Source organism: Dipteris shenzhenensis, chromosome 19 (genome assembly GCF_047967505.1).
Source record: "Dipteris shenzhenensis isolate YYH24624 ecotype China chromosome 19, Dip_SZ_1.0, whole genome shotgun sequence".
Lineage (NCBI taxonomy): Eukaryota > Viridiplantae > Streptophyta > Polypodiopsida > Gleicheniales > Dipteridaceae > Dipteris > Dipteris shenzhenensis.
In genome coordinates, this window is record NC_141614.1 from 5,132,795 (window position 1) to 5,150,523 (window position 17,729).

At 40.1% G+C, this 17,729-nt stretch overlaps 1 protein-coding gene across 1 annotated transcript; it reads right to left on the reverse strand.

The window, feature by feature from the left end:
• Window positions 1–375: 375 nt before the first annotated feature.
• LOC147889963 (uncharacterized) lies at window positions 376–12,172 on the reverse strand. The gene is made up of 4 exons (XM_087391040.1): window positions 12,121–12,172; window positions 10,898–10,933; window positions 10,583–10,811; window positions 376–440 (listed from the first exon to the last, which is right to left on the reverse strand). The coding sequence occupies exons 2-4, from the start codon at window positions 10,904–10,906 to the stop codon at window positions 376–378; spliced, it is 303 nt and encodes a 100-aa protein (XP_087247166.1). The 5' UTR covers window positions 10,907–10,933; window positions 12,121–12,172.
• Between the last annotated feature and the right edge of the window lie 5,557 nt (window positions 12,173–17,729).

Sequence of the window (17,729 nt, forward strand, 5' to 3'; positions counted from 1 at the left end):
GTATACAACATTGTACACGGTGGCAACACTAAATGAAGTCGTGGGATCAGCTCATGCCCCTCTACTGCATATGCAATGGCTGCACATGTTGATAGGAAAAAAAAGGAAAGACAACTAGGAATTATGTACTTCACCATGTCAAATAGCTGAGACTTCATAGGGATCAGCTGCAATGTGGCTCGTAGATGATGAGCTTATGAACCAAGTTCAAGAGCATGTGTCTTTTTTGTATTAGGCACCAAGACAAACCCCCCACAAAAACTGACTGAACATGGATCACACAGCCAGAGAGCCAAAAGACTACACAGCCCAAAACAAAATAAACTTAGAACTGAACTTCCCCCCAAAACTCAGAGAACAGTTAGCCTCAGAATACTATGAACCCACAATCCACAGTCCTAAGCTTCCATCAAGAACAATAGCTCGTAACTCCCACAAAGCTGCAACAGTGCCACTTCCTCTCCTTTATCAGTACCCAGGAATCTCCCATGATCAAATCAGCATAAGATCACAACCATGTCAAAGAGGCTTCCAATTCCTTTGGGATAGCTTCTCTTCTTTCACAAAGGAGAAGATCCGTGATTGACGAACATTTGCAGCAAGCATCAATCTCATGTCTTCCACGAAGAGTGCCCAGCTCCTTTAGGACAACCATCATCGATGAAGGTCACGATCCATTGCCCTTAGCCTGCAATTTCTTCATCCCTCTATCTCTTGCATACTGAATTCATGGAGTCTTTGTCACTAGGATTACTCCATGCTACATCGTAGTGCCACCAACAGTCCTTTAGATGATCTTATGTGCATTAGCTCACGTGCAAACGACGACCGTCCTGCCTGTGTGGTAGCCATGCTCTGCCAACTACAAACAGCTCACTATCTCTAGAGATCTCCAATGCCAAGGTCTTCTCAGTGCACACAAGCTCACAAACTCCCTTACATGAAGATAACCAATAGCGTTCGTAATAGCCCTTCTCTCCCATTTGATCTGAATTCACCACGTAGCTGTAACCCTGGAGCACCCAGAGCCTATCCTTTCCAAGCCTGGAGTCCCTTTGTGTCAAGCATGCAGTCGGAAAATCCCCCTCTCGTTACATACGTAGGCCTTCACTTGATGGGCACTTCGCCTTTCGCTTTCACCTACCCGACTCATAGTTACGTGCATCGCTTCCTCTTTACTTTAGAAATTCTAGATTTCTCTACACCTGATCAATCGCAATCTAGAAGCTCTACATTCCTTGCTATGTAGCCACCTTTACATGAGCAGGATGCCTTCCCAATCAGTCCAACCACCTCATCACGTAGAATTTACCACTTTTCCATTTAAAAAATGCAAATATCCCCAAAGGCACATTAAATGCACATTTTGGACCTTTGGTCACACAATTCCCACACATTAGCATGCACATTAAAACTTGCATGTACCCCCATACACACACATGAAAAGCCCTGTGACATGGACACCAGAACATATCAAACTCCTGTAACATGCAAGTGCACATTGACCCGAGAAAATAAAATTAAAAAACCCTTCATGACTTGATTTTCATTACCCCAAAAACATTTCACTTGACCACACACTGGACACCCTTGCTCTGGAAGTCTGGTACAACCACATTGCATTTCATCATTTCCCATGGAGTCCCTGCAAAACATACTTTATTGTCTCAAAAAACTATACATTAGTCCATCATGCTTGTGAAAGAAAAATCCACAAATGCCAAAAGCCCACACCTAGCCTAGATGTGTACAACTATGTGCATAACTCTCTCTACCTTGGATAAAAGCGCTAATAATCTCTTATTCAATGCTGCAAAAATCTTCAACAAACATATTAGCCACCTAATCAAAACCACCTTCTAAATGAATATGCACTCGATAGGGCAGTGTGTTGAGTTCTCTTCCTTTGACCTAAGATTACTAGGATAAGGAGAGCTCATTTGCAAGCCGAGGCGACTTGGTTGTAATCAAAACAATTTGACTGGTTTCAATACAAGTTGATGTTGCTTATGTACTTGTCTCTGATAATATAGTGCACTTCATATTCTCTTAAGTGTGTCTACAACTTGGTATTCTCCCATCATCATATGGTTCTCGTGCAATAGCTAACCCCAAACTTTGAGTGTAAATGTTGACATTTGTTCTAACTCCCTAGTATGTCATCCTTAGCATTGCAAGAGAAGGCATCTTTAATTCTCGAATGAGGCTGGTAGAAGCAACTGCCTAACATGAGCGATGTGCACAACGAGAGAGACTCCATGTACCTTAGTAAAAGTTTCCTAGAGATGATTTAATCAACTCCCAATGGTGCAACAACATAAGAAAAGTATACGGATTTCTTTCCATCTACCTTACTAAAAAATTCCAAGAGATGATTTAATCATCTCCCAATTAATAATTTCCCCAATTTGTATGCAATGTCCAAAGCATTCCTGCAAAGGTTCAATCAGGAAATCGAGAAGAAGATGACCGGGCAAAGCTAAGTGAATTGAAGAAAAACAAAGGAGATTCCATCCAAGACTTTGTGTAGAGGATGTGATCTCTCATCAATCAATTGAGCATGTTTCTAGATGACAAGTCTATGTGAGTTTGGTTGTTCATGGGTTGCACCCAGGTAGACTCATACAAGTTAGATATAGTCAATCCAACTAGAAGTTATGAAGAATTCCTAGAGCGAGTTGTTGCTTTGGAGAAAAGTGAAGGCTCAAAGAACAAGGCAAAGAAGAAAGATGCAGACAGTGATACGAGGGGACACCAGCAAGAAAGACAAGCTCGAAATTGAGATAAAGAAGGCCTTAAAAGAATTGGGCATTCAAGGAAAGCCATGTAGCTAAAGAAGTGGTGTAACAAGTAATCTAGAGGTGGACATGTGGAAGAGGAATGAAAAATTAAGTATTGCAACACCTGCACCAAGGTTGAGCATGATGAATCGGATTATTGTTTCAATGGTAAAAATTGTCAAGTGTTAGTAAACCAAGTGGCGATTAATGCTTGGGCACTAAGCGGTAAACCACCATGTTTCGAGTAGAAGGATAGGGTTAAGAATGATAAGGAGAAAGCCGACCCATCTAAGCTTGAATCCTTCTATTTTGGATAGAGATCATCTGCATTTTGACTGTCCAATATGGGCTAAACATTTGAAGTTTCTTAGGACTAACTCAAAAGAAAGGAAGTGGATACGAAATGCTAAGCAGTTGTAGTTGAGTTGCCAGATACAATCGATGCCCAACTGGTCACTCAGTCAAAATGATCACTAGCAACCGCTAAAGATACATATGCTTCAAGTAAAGAAATCAATGGGAAGGCTCAAAGAAGTTGGCAGTCAAAATTGCAAGGGAGTTGAAAGGAAAAGCTCTAACAGTGGAGATGCCCAAGCAGACTTATAGTCTGTGACCAAGAGAGGGGAATCATCAAATCTAAGGCAAATAAAATAGAACCGAGTGCTTCACAACAATCTAGTGCATGGGAAATATTTAAGAACATGCAATTTAGTTTGACATTCACCCAGTAAATGCAATCAGCTCCGTACTATTGTGATTTCTTTGCTCAGCAGATCAAAGAATCATCTGAACAACTAAAAGAGGTGCAATCCTTAGCCACCACTATACCTACTGTGATTGATACTCTGGTAGTTGATGAGAAGAAGTCCTTGCGATCACCATCAATATTAAGAAACAAACCATACTGTGAGTAAGAGTGGATGGTGGTTCAAGAGTGAACGTCTTTTCTGAAGAGATTGCTTACAGACTGAAGTTCAAGCCATATTACTTTTCTGAGTGTGCATGGTAGATCAATGACCAGTTGACCCCAAAGGTATGTTGTAGGATGTGGTCATTTCTATAGGAGGAATAGGGACCTAGGGCTACCTACAGACATGGAACTTTAAGATGGAGTAGATTATTGTTAGTAACTCCTAGTTCGTATCATGGGCTCGAGTGACATCTAAAAAGTGTGTGTTTTTTTGGGGGTGATTCTTATACCTCTTAAGAAGAAAACTTCAAAACATAATCCATGTCAAATAAAGAAAAAATTGCCACAACTGAGCAGCCCAAAAACTAGGAAAAAACCAAACCTAACGAGGAATTTCGAGGAGCTGATTCAAAGGAAAGACTTCAAGGAGACATCAGTGTGGACCCTAATGGATGAATATTTGTCTGTGAGTACCCATGATTCTCCAAGTCATAGTACACTGACCTAGCTATGGTACCTATTAATCAAACTTAGATTTCATCTCCTAGCTGATAGTATGTTGATCTAGTTGATACCCGTTAATCATGATTTCATCTCCTTTTGGAATATGCGATCCGGTATACAACATTGTACATGGTGGCAACACTGAATGCAATCGTGGGATTAGCTCATGCCCCTCTACTGCATATGCAATGGCTACACACGTTGATAAGGAACAAAAAGGAAAGACAACTAGGAATTATGTACTTCACCATGTCAGATAGCTGAGACTTCATAGGGATCGGCTGCAATGTGGGCTCGTAGATGATGAGCTTATGAACTAGGTTCTAGAGCATGTGTCTTTGTATTAGGCATCAAGACAAACCCCCCACAAAAACTGACTGAACATGGATCACACAAACTCAAAGAGAGCCAAAAGACAACATAGCCCGAAACAGATAAACTTAGAACTAAACTTCCCCCCAAAACTTAGAGAACAGTCAGTCTCAGAATACTATGAACCCACAGCCCACAAACAATAGCTCATAACTCCCACAAAGCTGCAACAGTGCCACTTCCTTTCCTTCTCTATCAGTACCCAGGAATCTCCCATGCTCAAATCAGCATAAGATCACAACCATGTTAAAAAGGCTTCCAATTCCTTTAGGATAGCTTCTCTTCCCTCACAAAGGAGAAGATCAGTGATTGATGAACATCTACAGCAAGCATCAATCTCACGTTCTTCCATGAAGAGTGCCCAGCTCCTTTAGGACAACCATCATTGATGAAGGTTACGTTCCATTGCCCTTAGCCTGCAATTTCTTCATCCCTCTATCTCTTGCATATAGAATTCATGGAGTCTTTGTCGCTAAGATTACTCCATGCTACATCGTAGCACCACCAATAGTCCTTTAGATGATCTTCTCTACAATAGCTCACGTGCAAACGACGATCATCCTGCCTATGTGGTAGCCATGCTCAACCAACTATAAACAATTTGCTATCTCTGGAGATCTCTAGCGCCAAGGTCTTCTCAGTGCACACAAGCTCACAAACTCCCCTACGTGAAGATAGCCAGTAGCGTCCGCAATAGCCCTTCTCTCCCATTTGATCTGAATTCACCATGTAGCTGTAACCTCGGAGCACCCAGAGCTTATCCTTTCCAAGCCCAGAGTCCCTTTGTGCCAAGCATGCAGTCGAAAAATCCCCCTCCCATCACATACGTAGGCTTCACTTGATGGGCGCTTCACCTTTCGCTTTCACCTACCCGACTCCTAGTTACGTGTGTTGCTTGCTCTTTACTTCAAAAATTCTAGATTTCTCTACACGTGATTGATCACAATCTAGAAGCTCTACATTCCTTGCTACATAGCCACCTTTGCATGAACAAGATGCCTTCCCAATCAGTCTAGCCACCTTTGCATGAGCAAGATGCCTTCCCAATCAGTCTAGCCACCTCATCACGTAGAATGTACCACTCTTCCATTGAAAAAATACAAATATCCCTCAAGGTACATTAAATGCACATTTTGGACCTTTGGTCACACAATTGCCACACATTAGCATGCACATTAAGACTTGCATGTACCCCCCATACACGGGTGCATACATATTATGAGTGGTAACCCTTGAGCGGATTATCCGAGCAACACTCAATGGAGTTATACTTGAATGAATGTTTTTTTATGGAATATCTTTTTTTTAAAACCTCAATTGACAGCGCTCGTATTAGCACATGTTTCTTTAATTGATTTTATAGTAAACCTCTAGGTATTTTTGCAACTTTGGAAGTTGCTAATTTATTGCACATAATAAAAATCTTACTAGGGATTAAAATAGAGGCAAGTTTATGCAAAGATAAGGTCTTATAGATAATTTTCTTACTTAGATGTTCAAATTGAGTGACATAAAAATAGCGGTATTGGTCTACTTTAACTTTAATCTTGCATGCATGTACCAAGGTACAAAGAGCCAAAGACATATACCCTCCAAGTTGGTTTGAATGCTCTCATGATGCAATTGTGTGTATTATATTTGCACATTCATTGTATTTTCTATAAGCTTGCCATGTTAATTGTCGATACCTATTAAACATTTGCCAATACTCCTAGGGCTATTCCAAGAACAAAATTAGGACTAGTGGCATTGTTCACTTTTAAGTAGATATGCTTATTAATACCTCCCCTCAAGCTTGTGAGATTGCCAACAATTATTTGTTTTTAGTCTTTCTAAATTCTAACTGAATAGAGGGACCGATATATATTTTAACAATCAAAGATGTAAGCTATGAATTCAGAATTTGCAAACTGCAAACTCTAAATTTAGAGTTCACAAACTACAAATTTATCTCTACATTAAGGTATGTGAATTTAGAATTTCCAACCTATAAATTCAAACATAAAAATTACAACTTGCAATACATTTCCAAAACAACTATGACATGTTCATATTATCAAGTCAAAGAACATTAAAATCACATGATTCAGAAGCCATAATCTATCAATCCATAAGAAGTTAAGGTTTGCATAAGAAGGTAATGGCTATTCATCCATAAGAAACCATAAGAAGTTAAGGTTTGCATAAGAAGGTAATGGCTATTCATCCATAAGAAACCAGGTCTACATGAGATGATATGAAAACATGAGAAATTTAGTTTTGCATCAATCCATAAAAAGCCAAGACATGCTCTCTAGACCTCATCAGCCAAGTCATCTATGTAGTCTAGATGTCCATGATGCCTCTCCACTAACTCATAATTGAATGTGCTATCTCCTGCCATTTGGGTAGCCACATCTTTTGCATAGCAAGGTAGAACACTAAGCCCAGTTAGTCAGTATCTAACCATGCTTAAATTATACACATAGATCAAATAAATTACTCACTAATCAAGAGGTGCATCAAAGTCATAGTCTATCTCCTCATCATCTATCATGAGGATTGCTTGATTCACACTTGAAGGCCCTACCTCTATGAAGTTGTCTCTAAGAATGCCTTCCAAGTATCCTGTGCAAATCTCTTTGTCATTGTCCACTGCCATGCATGGACATCTTGAGTGAATTGCTACTTTCATCCCAGGTGTTGTACCTGCACTAAGCTCAAGCACAGAGCCTCCAATCGGACACAACCACTCCATGAACATCAACATCATGGAGCTACTCTTCTCCAACCCACCGTGCCACTGTCCACCCTTTCCCTCTTTTATGCACTGTACACTTGAAGGCAAGTAATGAGTGATGAAATAATTGTCCATGCACACCTTAAGGGATTGGGAAACTTTATTTGCCCTATCAAGATAGTGATGTGCCTTCTTGCCAATCCTAGAGAACAATAGGATTTGAAAGGCGGGAATCTACATGAAACATAGATTGAAAAAGTTAATGGAGAAAAATAAAATACGAACAAACAAGAACATGACAATCATGTAAATAGCCAAATGACATACCTTGACACCAAAGCCAACATTATCCACAACATCAATGCAATCTCCCGTCTCCACGATCCATCTACATGTACTAACTATAAGATACCAATAGCTGAATGCAATTCACATAAAGAGACATTATCAACTGTGATATATTGCTCACCTACAAGAAATCTCTAGTCTCATTTGTCTTGCCAAATGCTCAATGAATGAAGTGGATACAGGTGAACACATCACCAATGTCCATCCATAATCATCCATCACAGATGAAGCAATAGCAAGTGAGCATGAGATATGCTCCTCGTTTAGAATGTTCCATCCAGGGATTCCACCCTTGATTCCACTCACTATAGATCCTGTAGGAAGGTCAATCAAGCAAAAATCCACTCTCCATGCAGCATTTTTTCCATTGCGTGACTTCTTCATGCCACCAAGTTCATGGTAGAAATTTCTTATGATTTGAAAAGCCCCATCGTACTTGTATTGCTTAACTTCTTTTCCAAGTGATAGATAATCATACTCCCAAACTTTGTAGTTTTCTTGTGAGATACGGGTTGCAAATGATGAGAAAGTGGACAAAGGAACATAAACCATATCCGTATTACACACTTTCTTGCTAAGAAAAGACTCCTCCTTTCATGGATCATTGTCTACAATAACAAAGGACCCTAAATTAAATTTATAGGAAGCTTCTAATCACTTTGAAGCATGAAAGAAAGAGTTTTAAGAAAATAGACCTGTGTTAGAAGTGCCCGTTGGTTTAGGTCTTCCACCTCGTTTGTTATTTGGAGTGACATGACTTGCCTTTTGCTTTTCTACTATTTCTTTTTGCTCCTCTTCAAGCCTCTTCTTTTGTGCCTCATCCATGTTGCCCGATGAACCCGAGTTTGACTTGCACTCACCTTTTAAATGGCGATCATAAGTTTCCTTCTCTTCCTCAATACATGTTCCAACCTTCATCTCGATCCACCAAGGGCAGTGCTTCCTCTCCCACTCTGTAAGCAATATATGACCATCCTTATGCTTATTCTCTCTAAAAATATGAGAGGTGTACATGCAGTAAGTAGCAAGTGCAAGCAGAGTCCAAGCCTTGCAAATGGATGGTACCACCTTAAGACTCTTATTTGCAGCCAAATAATGGAGATACTTGAATGATTTTTAGGATAATATAAGAGAATGCAAGGTAACACAGAGATATCTTTCCATTGAATTCGAAAGCCAAAACACACCTATAAACCAATCGTCTACTGGCATTTGTAAGATCAACTTGCTTGGATGGAACAACAGCAACTGTCATCAATGAAGCAATAGGCTCAAACAAAAAAGGCCTATGTCTCACTATAATGCCATCAAAGTATTCCAGAATAGAAGGACTGTCTGGAAGTGTCGCTGCACCCTCAACGCTTGATGATTTCATCACTTGGTCAAGCCATCGCCCAGCATTTGTCAACACATGGTCCATCCATACTTCTTTTGCAAGCCAAGGTATGAAACCATGGTTAGTCATAGGAATCCCATAACTCTCTTTTAGATTGTCATTTGCACCAAGAAGAGAAAGAATAGATAGTTGCTTTGCCTTGGAATAGGTTACAATTGATACTTGGTAAAGCTTCTCCAAAGTGATCTTCATTGATGTATCCTCAAATGGTAAATTCCAAAGGATATTAAACCACTCCTTGCCATGGGAGGAATTGACTATTGAAAGCATCTGCCAAATAGTAAAGTTTTAGAAGAGACTTTGATACACACAACAAACCATATATTAAGGTTTTCAAAGTACAAACTAAAAATTTGCAAGTTGTAACTATAGATTTATAATTTTCAAATCATATATTATGGTTTATGAGTTGTAAAATAAGAATTTGAAAACTATAAATTCAGATATCTGAGATATAAAACGTAGAATTTTGTGGACTACAAATTCAAATTTGTGATCTATAAATACAAAATTTTGTAAATTGAAAACTTACCCATGTAATTTTTATCCAATATGTTGCTCCCATAGTCTTTTTAATCTCATGAATCTTGGACTCTCTCTCATCCTTTGGCATGGAAGAATGCAATTTCTTGCATTGAGCCTCAAAATCGGATTTCCATTTCCCCTTTCAACATAAAGAGATAATCTCATCATAATGTTATTGGAACACAAAGCAAAGTCACAAAAAAAGAAAATATATAAACTAAAGAACTAATACTTACAGCAAATACCATCCTCCTAAGAATAGTGGATACCACACCCTTCGTCCACTTCCAACCTCTTTCTGTCTTGCCAACTCAATAGCTTTTTTCTCCTCGTCACTAAAATCCTGAGTAAAATATTGAGCATCACAAGATACAAGTGTGCTTGTGTGGTACAAATAATCCTTGAGATTAGTAACAACGATTGCATCTTCATTAAGCCTGCAACATTGATTAAATGGATCAAAATTGGTTTCATTTACAAGCGCTTACCATCTCTTAGCAACAATCCAACCCTCTTGCTCAATACAGTAAACATAAACAACAAGGCTTACAAGTTAAATCTTTTTAGAGCAACAACAAGCTTAAGCTCATCCTTTGCTTCCGGTTCAATAATTTGAGCTTGCACTCTAATGTGTCTAGACTTGATATTTGTGTAAAGCTCTTCTATGCTTTCCATCCAAGATGCCATACGATGATTTCTTTCCCACACGAAGAACATTTTGTTTGATAGAAAGCTCCATGGTGTGGCAATTATCTCTGATTCAAACTCATCATTAACTGAGCTCCAATTCTTGTCCCAACATTCTCTTGTGACATCACCAACATCCTTGGAAGACCCATCAGGCATTTTGATAAATAGAATAAAAGATCCTTTTGTCGGAATGTATCCCTCTGTTTCAAATGCTCTTTTCAAAATGGTCAAATCATTCCTAATTTGATGCACAACTGGGTTTATGAGACAACGATACAAGGGAATTCGAGGAGGTGGAATTTCTTTAGTTACTATAAGAAGCTCTAAAATATCTGCACCTGATGGTCTCTCAACACACTCTAGAATGATATCCTCCACATCATCTTTAACTCCTGCATTGTTGGATGGATCATCTATAGTTTTATCCGTGTTTTCCCTAGGATCCTCAATATCATTTTCAATGTCAACTTGCTCAAGCTCCTTCAGTTCATTATTGACCTCTGACTCTTGCTTCTTCCTTTTGCTACCTTTCCTTGTGATAGGACTAGACACATCGTGTTTCTTTCTCTACACATTTGAAGAACTCAATTACAAGATTTGCAAAAATGCAAAGGTGAAATGCAACTAGAAAAAGAAAAAGAAACCAAACTTACTGGAGGCATTTGTTGCACAACTTTCAATAAGCTCACCTGCACAAGAAGAAAAACAAATAAATGACACAGTGAAACCATCTTTGAAATGATTAAATTAAAAAAGACAGAGTGAAACCATCTTTCAAATGATTATATAAAAATGCCATTCATAGTTTTGCCAATGGAAACATCTTTTAAATGTTTGAAAAAAATAGAGTTCCTCAATACATTATTCTGATAATAGAATGCAAGTTAAGAATAAACATTTCGTGTTAAGGGTGAGGCTCCCTTCAACTATAACTAGCAGTGTGTGAAGAAGGCAAGATCATAGTTTCGCTGGCGAAACCATATCTAGAGGTATGAACCGATAGCTATTACATGTGTGATCCACAATATTTTGAAGAAGTTTGCACTATATAATAACTACACTCTGGCTCTCGGTAGGCCTAAATAGGCCTTAAACACTGCGCCTAAAAAAGAGGCTTACACAAGTTGAGCGATGAGATTTTCATGAGATTGTTGTGATATTCATGTTTGGATCCCCAAACATGTGCAAGCATTTTCAAAATCCTGCTTGGAAAATCTTCCCCCAAAGATATCACCATGAAATCGACAAAACTGACCATGAAAGTGTATCCAAAACCGACCTTAGGAGAGCCTCAACTAGGAGTAAGATTTAACATTGTTAAGTCACACTGGTCATGGGAAGGGTACACGATCTGAAGTTGGGAGTTTGATGAAGGGAAAACCAGAAGAAAAGAGGGGGGAAGGAGCCAGAGGAATGAAGCAGCAAAAGGGGGCACGAAACGTTGGATAGGAGGCATAGGGCAAAAGGCTCACGATATAGTTTCACTAGTGAAACCATATCACTATAGGAGTGAGAGTCTCTGGTAGTATGCCATTTTTGTGTCTAATGATGGAGCGGAGGCAGAGAAAAGAAGGCTCCAAGCTAGTTTCACCAGTGAAACTAGTTTCGGGACAGTTGTGGTCAGAATGCTACTCAGCAAAGTCAGGGACATTGAAGAACAGATGGCTTCCCACTCTTCATGCTTCCATGTAGAAAGTGATCAGAAAGTCCTAGATTGCATTCCAGCCTCTTCTGAGCAGAGGAAGGCGCTTCCTTTTAACAAACTTAATCTATCTTCCCTAGAAAACCAAGACTAAAGAGAAGTGGATAAAGCATCACCCGAATAGGAGAGAGAGAGAGGAGCAATGGGGAAGAATTGAGAGGAGAGGAAAGAAACCTCATGGCAAGAGGTGGAAGGAGGAGCGATTATGTCGACGAAGGAGCTGGGCAAGAAACTACATAGAGAAAGGAGAGGAGGAGGAGGATATGGCAAGGAAAACTATTGTTTGTTGCTCCCATCTACCACGCGAAAACAAATTCGAATCCCATTGGCCATGCCATCAAAGCCTTTGCATTTAGGACTTTGCGGCAGAGCTACGATAAGATTCGCTTGGATGCAGCACAAGCTCTAGCAGCGCACTCAAGAGATAAGCCTCTTGAAGGCTAGACATGACCCGTCTTCTAACGAAAAGACTGACATTTTCACGTGAATATCTTCTTCAGATGATTCTCCGAAGCTCACTCCAAGGAAAGATATCGACAAAGACCTGCGAAGTCAGCTTGAACAGAAGAGCGAAGAAGTGAAACTCCTTTCTTCGAAGATGGACAAGGAAAAGAGGGCAGTGCAATTCAAGCTACAGTCTCTGAATAATCATGCAGCGCAATTCAACAGGCAGACCTTGTGGCCACTTTCTGATTAGCTCAGTTTGAAGCTTTCTTCCATGGCGATTCTAAGCTTCGGTGTACTTTGGCTATGGATTTCCATCTTCTTCCTCCTCATCTCCATAGCTTCTACGAATGGCAACACCTCTGCTGCTGCCCTCTCCGACCCATCTAGCTTCCTCTCCTCTTGGTCCTCTTCCTCCCCCGATCACTACTGCTCCTGGAATGGTGTCATTTGCTCCAACTCCACCCAATAGGTTGTCGCCCTCCTCCTCGACTCCAACCAGTTCTCTGGTTCCATCTCTCCCATCCTCTCCAACCTCCCTCACCTTGCTTACCTCAACCTTTCCAATAATAGCTTCTTCGGTTCCCTCCCCCCCACCTCGGCTACCTCTCCTCCCTCACCCACCTCGACCTCAACACCAATCTTCTCACAGGCCCTATCCCTGACTCCCTCTCTAATTGCTTCCAGCTCCAGTACCTTGACCTCAGCAAAAACTCCATGTCTTGGACATTCCCTCCTTACCTTGCAAACTTCACCTCCCTCGTCTACTTCGACATATCAAAGTTTCCCATTCGGCGTGGTAGATGGGATTCGAGAACCAAATTTGTCAAAGTCCCAATACAAAAATGGCTATGATACAAATTCGTCAAAGTCCCGAATGCAAAGCTCCAGGAAGCAGGGGGCAGCAAAGTTGCCAAAATGATTGGCAACCCAAAGCTTCAAGAAACGACTGGCAACCCAAAGCTCCAACAAATGACAACAGCGGGCAGCTCATCTGCAATAGCGCTAGCCTCCATGCTCCAAAATGCCCTCCAATTCCACTGTGCAACGTTTCTGTTGTGAGAGACCTTGAAGCTATGTGGCTATGGCTTCCCTGCCTGACCCTCCCCTAGCATGCAGCAAGAAGGAAGATATACTTGAGTGGGATTCATGCATCTCCCATTTTCAAAGACAAGATCGTGCAAGGGTTATTTTGTTGAGACCCACAACAGTTTCTTCCTGATATAGTTTCGCCAACGAAACTAGAGTTATGCTCTAATTTGCTATCTTGCAGACTGCATGTGAAATGGCCTCCTAGCAAATCTATAGTTCCAGTGCTTCTTGTTACCTTGCAAACTGGCCTTCTCACATAGTTTCGCCAACAAAACTATAGTTCCTCTACTTCTGGTGAACTTGCAAACTCCAGTTTTAAATGGCCTTCAATGTAGTTTCGCCAGCAAAACTATAGTTTTACTACTTCTAGCAAACTCAACATGAGATGTTTCTTGTTACCTCCCACATAGTTTTGCCAGTGAAACTATAGTTGTGAACTTCAAATGAAATGGCCTACAATAGTGTTTCACCGGCGAAACTATGATATCTCTACTTTTTGCTACCACCTTCCATCCATTAACCTTCTTGACCTCTATTATTTCATTAGATCTAATGATGGCATCATGTCCATGATTTTTCTCTCCCAACTATTCCATCCTTTGGTATGATTGTTTTTAGAGTAAAAATTATACTAGGGATACACCCATTTAAGGCCTCTTTGGCAAAGGTATCCTAAAGATGATGTTTTCCATTGTTTAAAGTAAAGTACTGACATTGTGATATTTTTCATTGCTCAAAACATTGGGCATGGCATTTCAAAAAATTATATGATTGAGAGCCCTAATTTGGCCCTTATTCCTTTGGGCATTGGATACTACTCGGTGCATCTAGTACTTGTCAATCTCAAAGAGTCATTAGCCTTAGCATGATTTGGAATTGTTAAAGATGCAACACTAATGACTGTTGCCTACACGATCTATTAACATAATTGATTAGAACACACATAGCATACATCCCTTTAGTGCTATTCCAAATGGTTAAAAAAATGCCCATAGTGTACTACTAAAATTTTGTCGCCGAAACTGTAAGAGATATAAGCAATAGCTCCCATCTATTCTTGAAACTTGCTAGTGTAGTGAAATTGACAAACCCTCCATCCAAGCTTCCGTCAGCACCTCCCATCCATTCTTTGAGCTAGTTGCATCTGCTAATATAGTTTCGCCAGCGAAACTAATTTGTAGTGGTACTTTTTCATGTGCATTAGTCTTGGAAAGCTCAACCTTGAGTAACATGACTCTTTTATGACTCCCCATCCTCTCCATCCTAGAGAAAGTTTCAATGAATGATAAATGGGGTGCCAACTTGAGTGCTTGGAACGTGGGTAGGTCAGACTGAATGTTGTGAATTGATTATATGAGTAGATTCTTGTGAATTGGCGGTTACAAGGACTTGTGTGCTTGGGACGTGGCAGTGGCAATGAATATGGTTATATTATGAGTTTGATCTTCTACCTGAATTAGTATCAAAGAACAATGATGGCCTCTTTCTATGCTTTTGCACTGCAAGTGCAGAGTTGGTCAGTATAGAGTTTGAAAGGATACAATTGCATGAACTACTATTGCTCACATGCTTACTACACATAGAATCTTCAAACTCAGCTACTCACTTGTGCCTCGTTTGCTAGCAATAGATCTCAACACTGGTAATGACTAATTTTCCTTTCACTTGAAGGAAGGGAGATTGTGTTCCACAAGTTCCATGGATTTTATAATTGTGTCCAATGACAATAGGGTGAAGACACTGCAAGTTGCAACAACTAATGGTGTTGCACGCATTAGTAGGAAATACCTTCACTTAGCATTTGGACTTTCACCGAGCTCAATCTCTTTCCATCAACTACTTGATAGCAAGTGTGACAACTTATCCTTTGAGGTTCCCTTTGTAGGTGAGGAGTCCTTGTTTCATCTTGACACTCAGTTTGGAACCACCTTCATTGTTAGAGGTGTAAAGATTTTGACAGGAATCAGTAAGGAAGTGTCGGATAAAAAACAAGTAGATGAACAATCTGATAAGACCATGAGTTTGGTTCCTCTCTTGAAAAACCTTCCTTCAAGAAATGCACTCAAAAAAGCTATGGACATTGTAACAACAATACAAGAAGTTGATGCACTTCCAGTATAGTATGATGGCAATATTTTGTTTAAGCTTCCCGCTTCAGACCTCCCTAACCGTACTGAGGGGAAAGAAAGCAAATATGACAGCCATGTTTGGACGGATGATATAACAAGTAATATGACAGGATTTGATAGTTTAGTTAGAATTCGAAGATGTGGTGGGCATCTACAATGCAAAAACATATTTTGTCCTCACTTGGAGAGAACCAAAGAGGCCAATGAGAAGCATTGGCAAGGGAGACTTTCACAAGTGTGTCCTCAAAGATCATATGTTGGCAAAAATAGTATTCTTAAGTGTTTGCATTGTGGAGCTCGTCCTTTCTGTGAGCAAGAGTGCACATGTAGGCTATTCTTATGTTACCCACACGCGAAGGGTGATACACAATTTAAGAGGTGTGTTATACACTCAGGTTATCATTTGCATCCCGTTGGTGAAGGAAGTTCCAGAGGTGCTGTGAAGGAAGTCAAGACTAGGTTGACTAAGCTCATACAAAGAGATGGGATGGGAAGACCTATAGCCTTGCAAAAAACTTTAGCAAAAAAAATAATATTGGATGCCATCATTCAAGATGATCCGAAAGCCATGAGTGATGCTGAATTGACATTATTACTAGAGAAGATTACTCCAACTTTGGGCAAGAGAAGATATGTGCATACTTGTCCTTTTAATGTGATTAAAAGTACTCAAGTTTTAATGAAAAATAAGTAATGGGATTTTGATGCTACATGTTCTTAACTGTAGGCTCGCATGTTGGAAAAGGGAGGCCCAAATTGAAAGTGGATCCTTTGCAGATGGTTATGATGCTCTTTTACAAGTGAAAAGAAAGTGTGTATATGATTATTTTTAGAGCATGGTATTCCTTGGACAACTTGAATTTTCTTCATTTGAAAGATGTCATGTTTTCAAGATGTCTACCAAGGGACATGGTAGTGGTGTTGATCTAGTGAACAAGATGAGGCCAGGTGGAGAGTTAGGAACATGCTGGGTTTGCTTTGATTTTGTCAAACATATTGGAATACAATGGCATGCCATGTTTACAACCCTTTTGTTCAAGAGCTACAAACTATTGCTATTGGGGATTTCAAGGTTGAGGATATAGAAGCCCAGATCCTTGTTTGGGAAGTGTTAAATAGAGTCATGGAGAAGGAGGGATTTCCAAAGCCTCAATTTAAAGGGTTTATGGCTGGTGACGCACACGCAAATTGGTGTGCAATTACAATGGTATTCAATGGTGATGCCAATAAGGTGCTCAAAGAAAAAGAGAGATCTTGCTTATTTCATTGGGAGCAAAGCTTGGAAAACCATGCTAAGTTTCTTCCATCATTTGATCGTGAGGAGTTCAAGCTAAGGTGTAGACAGTGGAAGAATGCTCCATCTCAAGAAGTTGCAGACATTGAGTTGAAAAACCCCCATTCGTGGTTCAAGCATCATGCACATAACAAGGACATCTCCATTTTAGAAACATGGATTGTGTGGTGGCATGCAAGAGTGGCTCATTGGGGAGAATACATTCTCAAGGTAGGTCTATTGTTATTTCACTCACAACTTTTTCGTTTTTGTTTATTGGAAACTAATCTATGCTGTGACATAGGGCATGGAGGGATCTGACTTGTTTTCAGTTCCTAGAGCCAACCTTGCAGAGTCAGTCCATGGAAATTGGTTGGCATCGAATGATGGAGTGAAATATGTCACACTAAAAAATGCTTGTGAGATGGATATGACGGGTGCTTTGCTACAAAGTGCAAGATACACAGAATATCTAAAGGGACTACACTTGGGTTGTGGACCTAGTTTGGAAAAGCTATCTCAAAGACACTCTTATGGGGACATAGGGAGCAACTCATGCAAGTGAGGTGGCCAGCAAGGTGGATGCAACTATTGGAGGTCAAGATTGTATGGGTGATTTGAAGATTGTGAGAAGGAAGCGGTCAAAATCTCTCTCAGAAGCAGTGTATGCAAATGATTCACATCGTCCAAAATATGAGTATGTAAATCAGCCAAGAAAGAGAAAACAAGATACCACACCAATCTTGAAAACAAATCAATATGCTGAAGAAGAGGTAGTACACAAGACTATGTGGGCTACAAGAAGAACTAATGTAGGTAGTGAGGTGAGGTGTCAAGGATACTTA

What these genes read in the sequence shown, in the direction of transcription:
- LOC147889963 (XM_087391040.1), bottom strand. An exon ending in GTGTGTTGAGAGACCATCAG is followed by an intron (nt 441 to 10,582) that starts GTGCAGATATTT and finishes GCACTGTTGCAG; the next exon opens with CTTTGTGGGAGTTACGAGCT.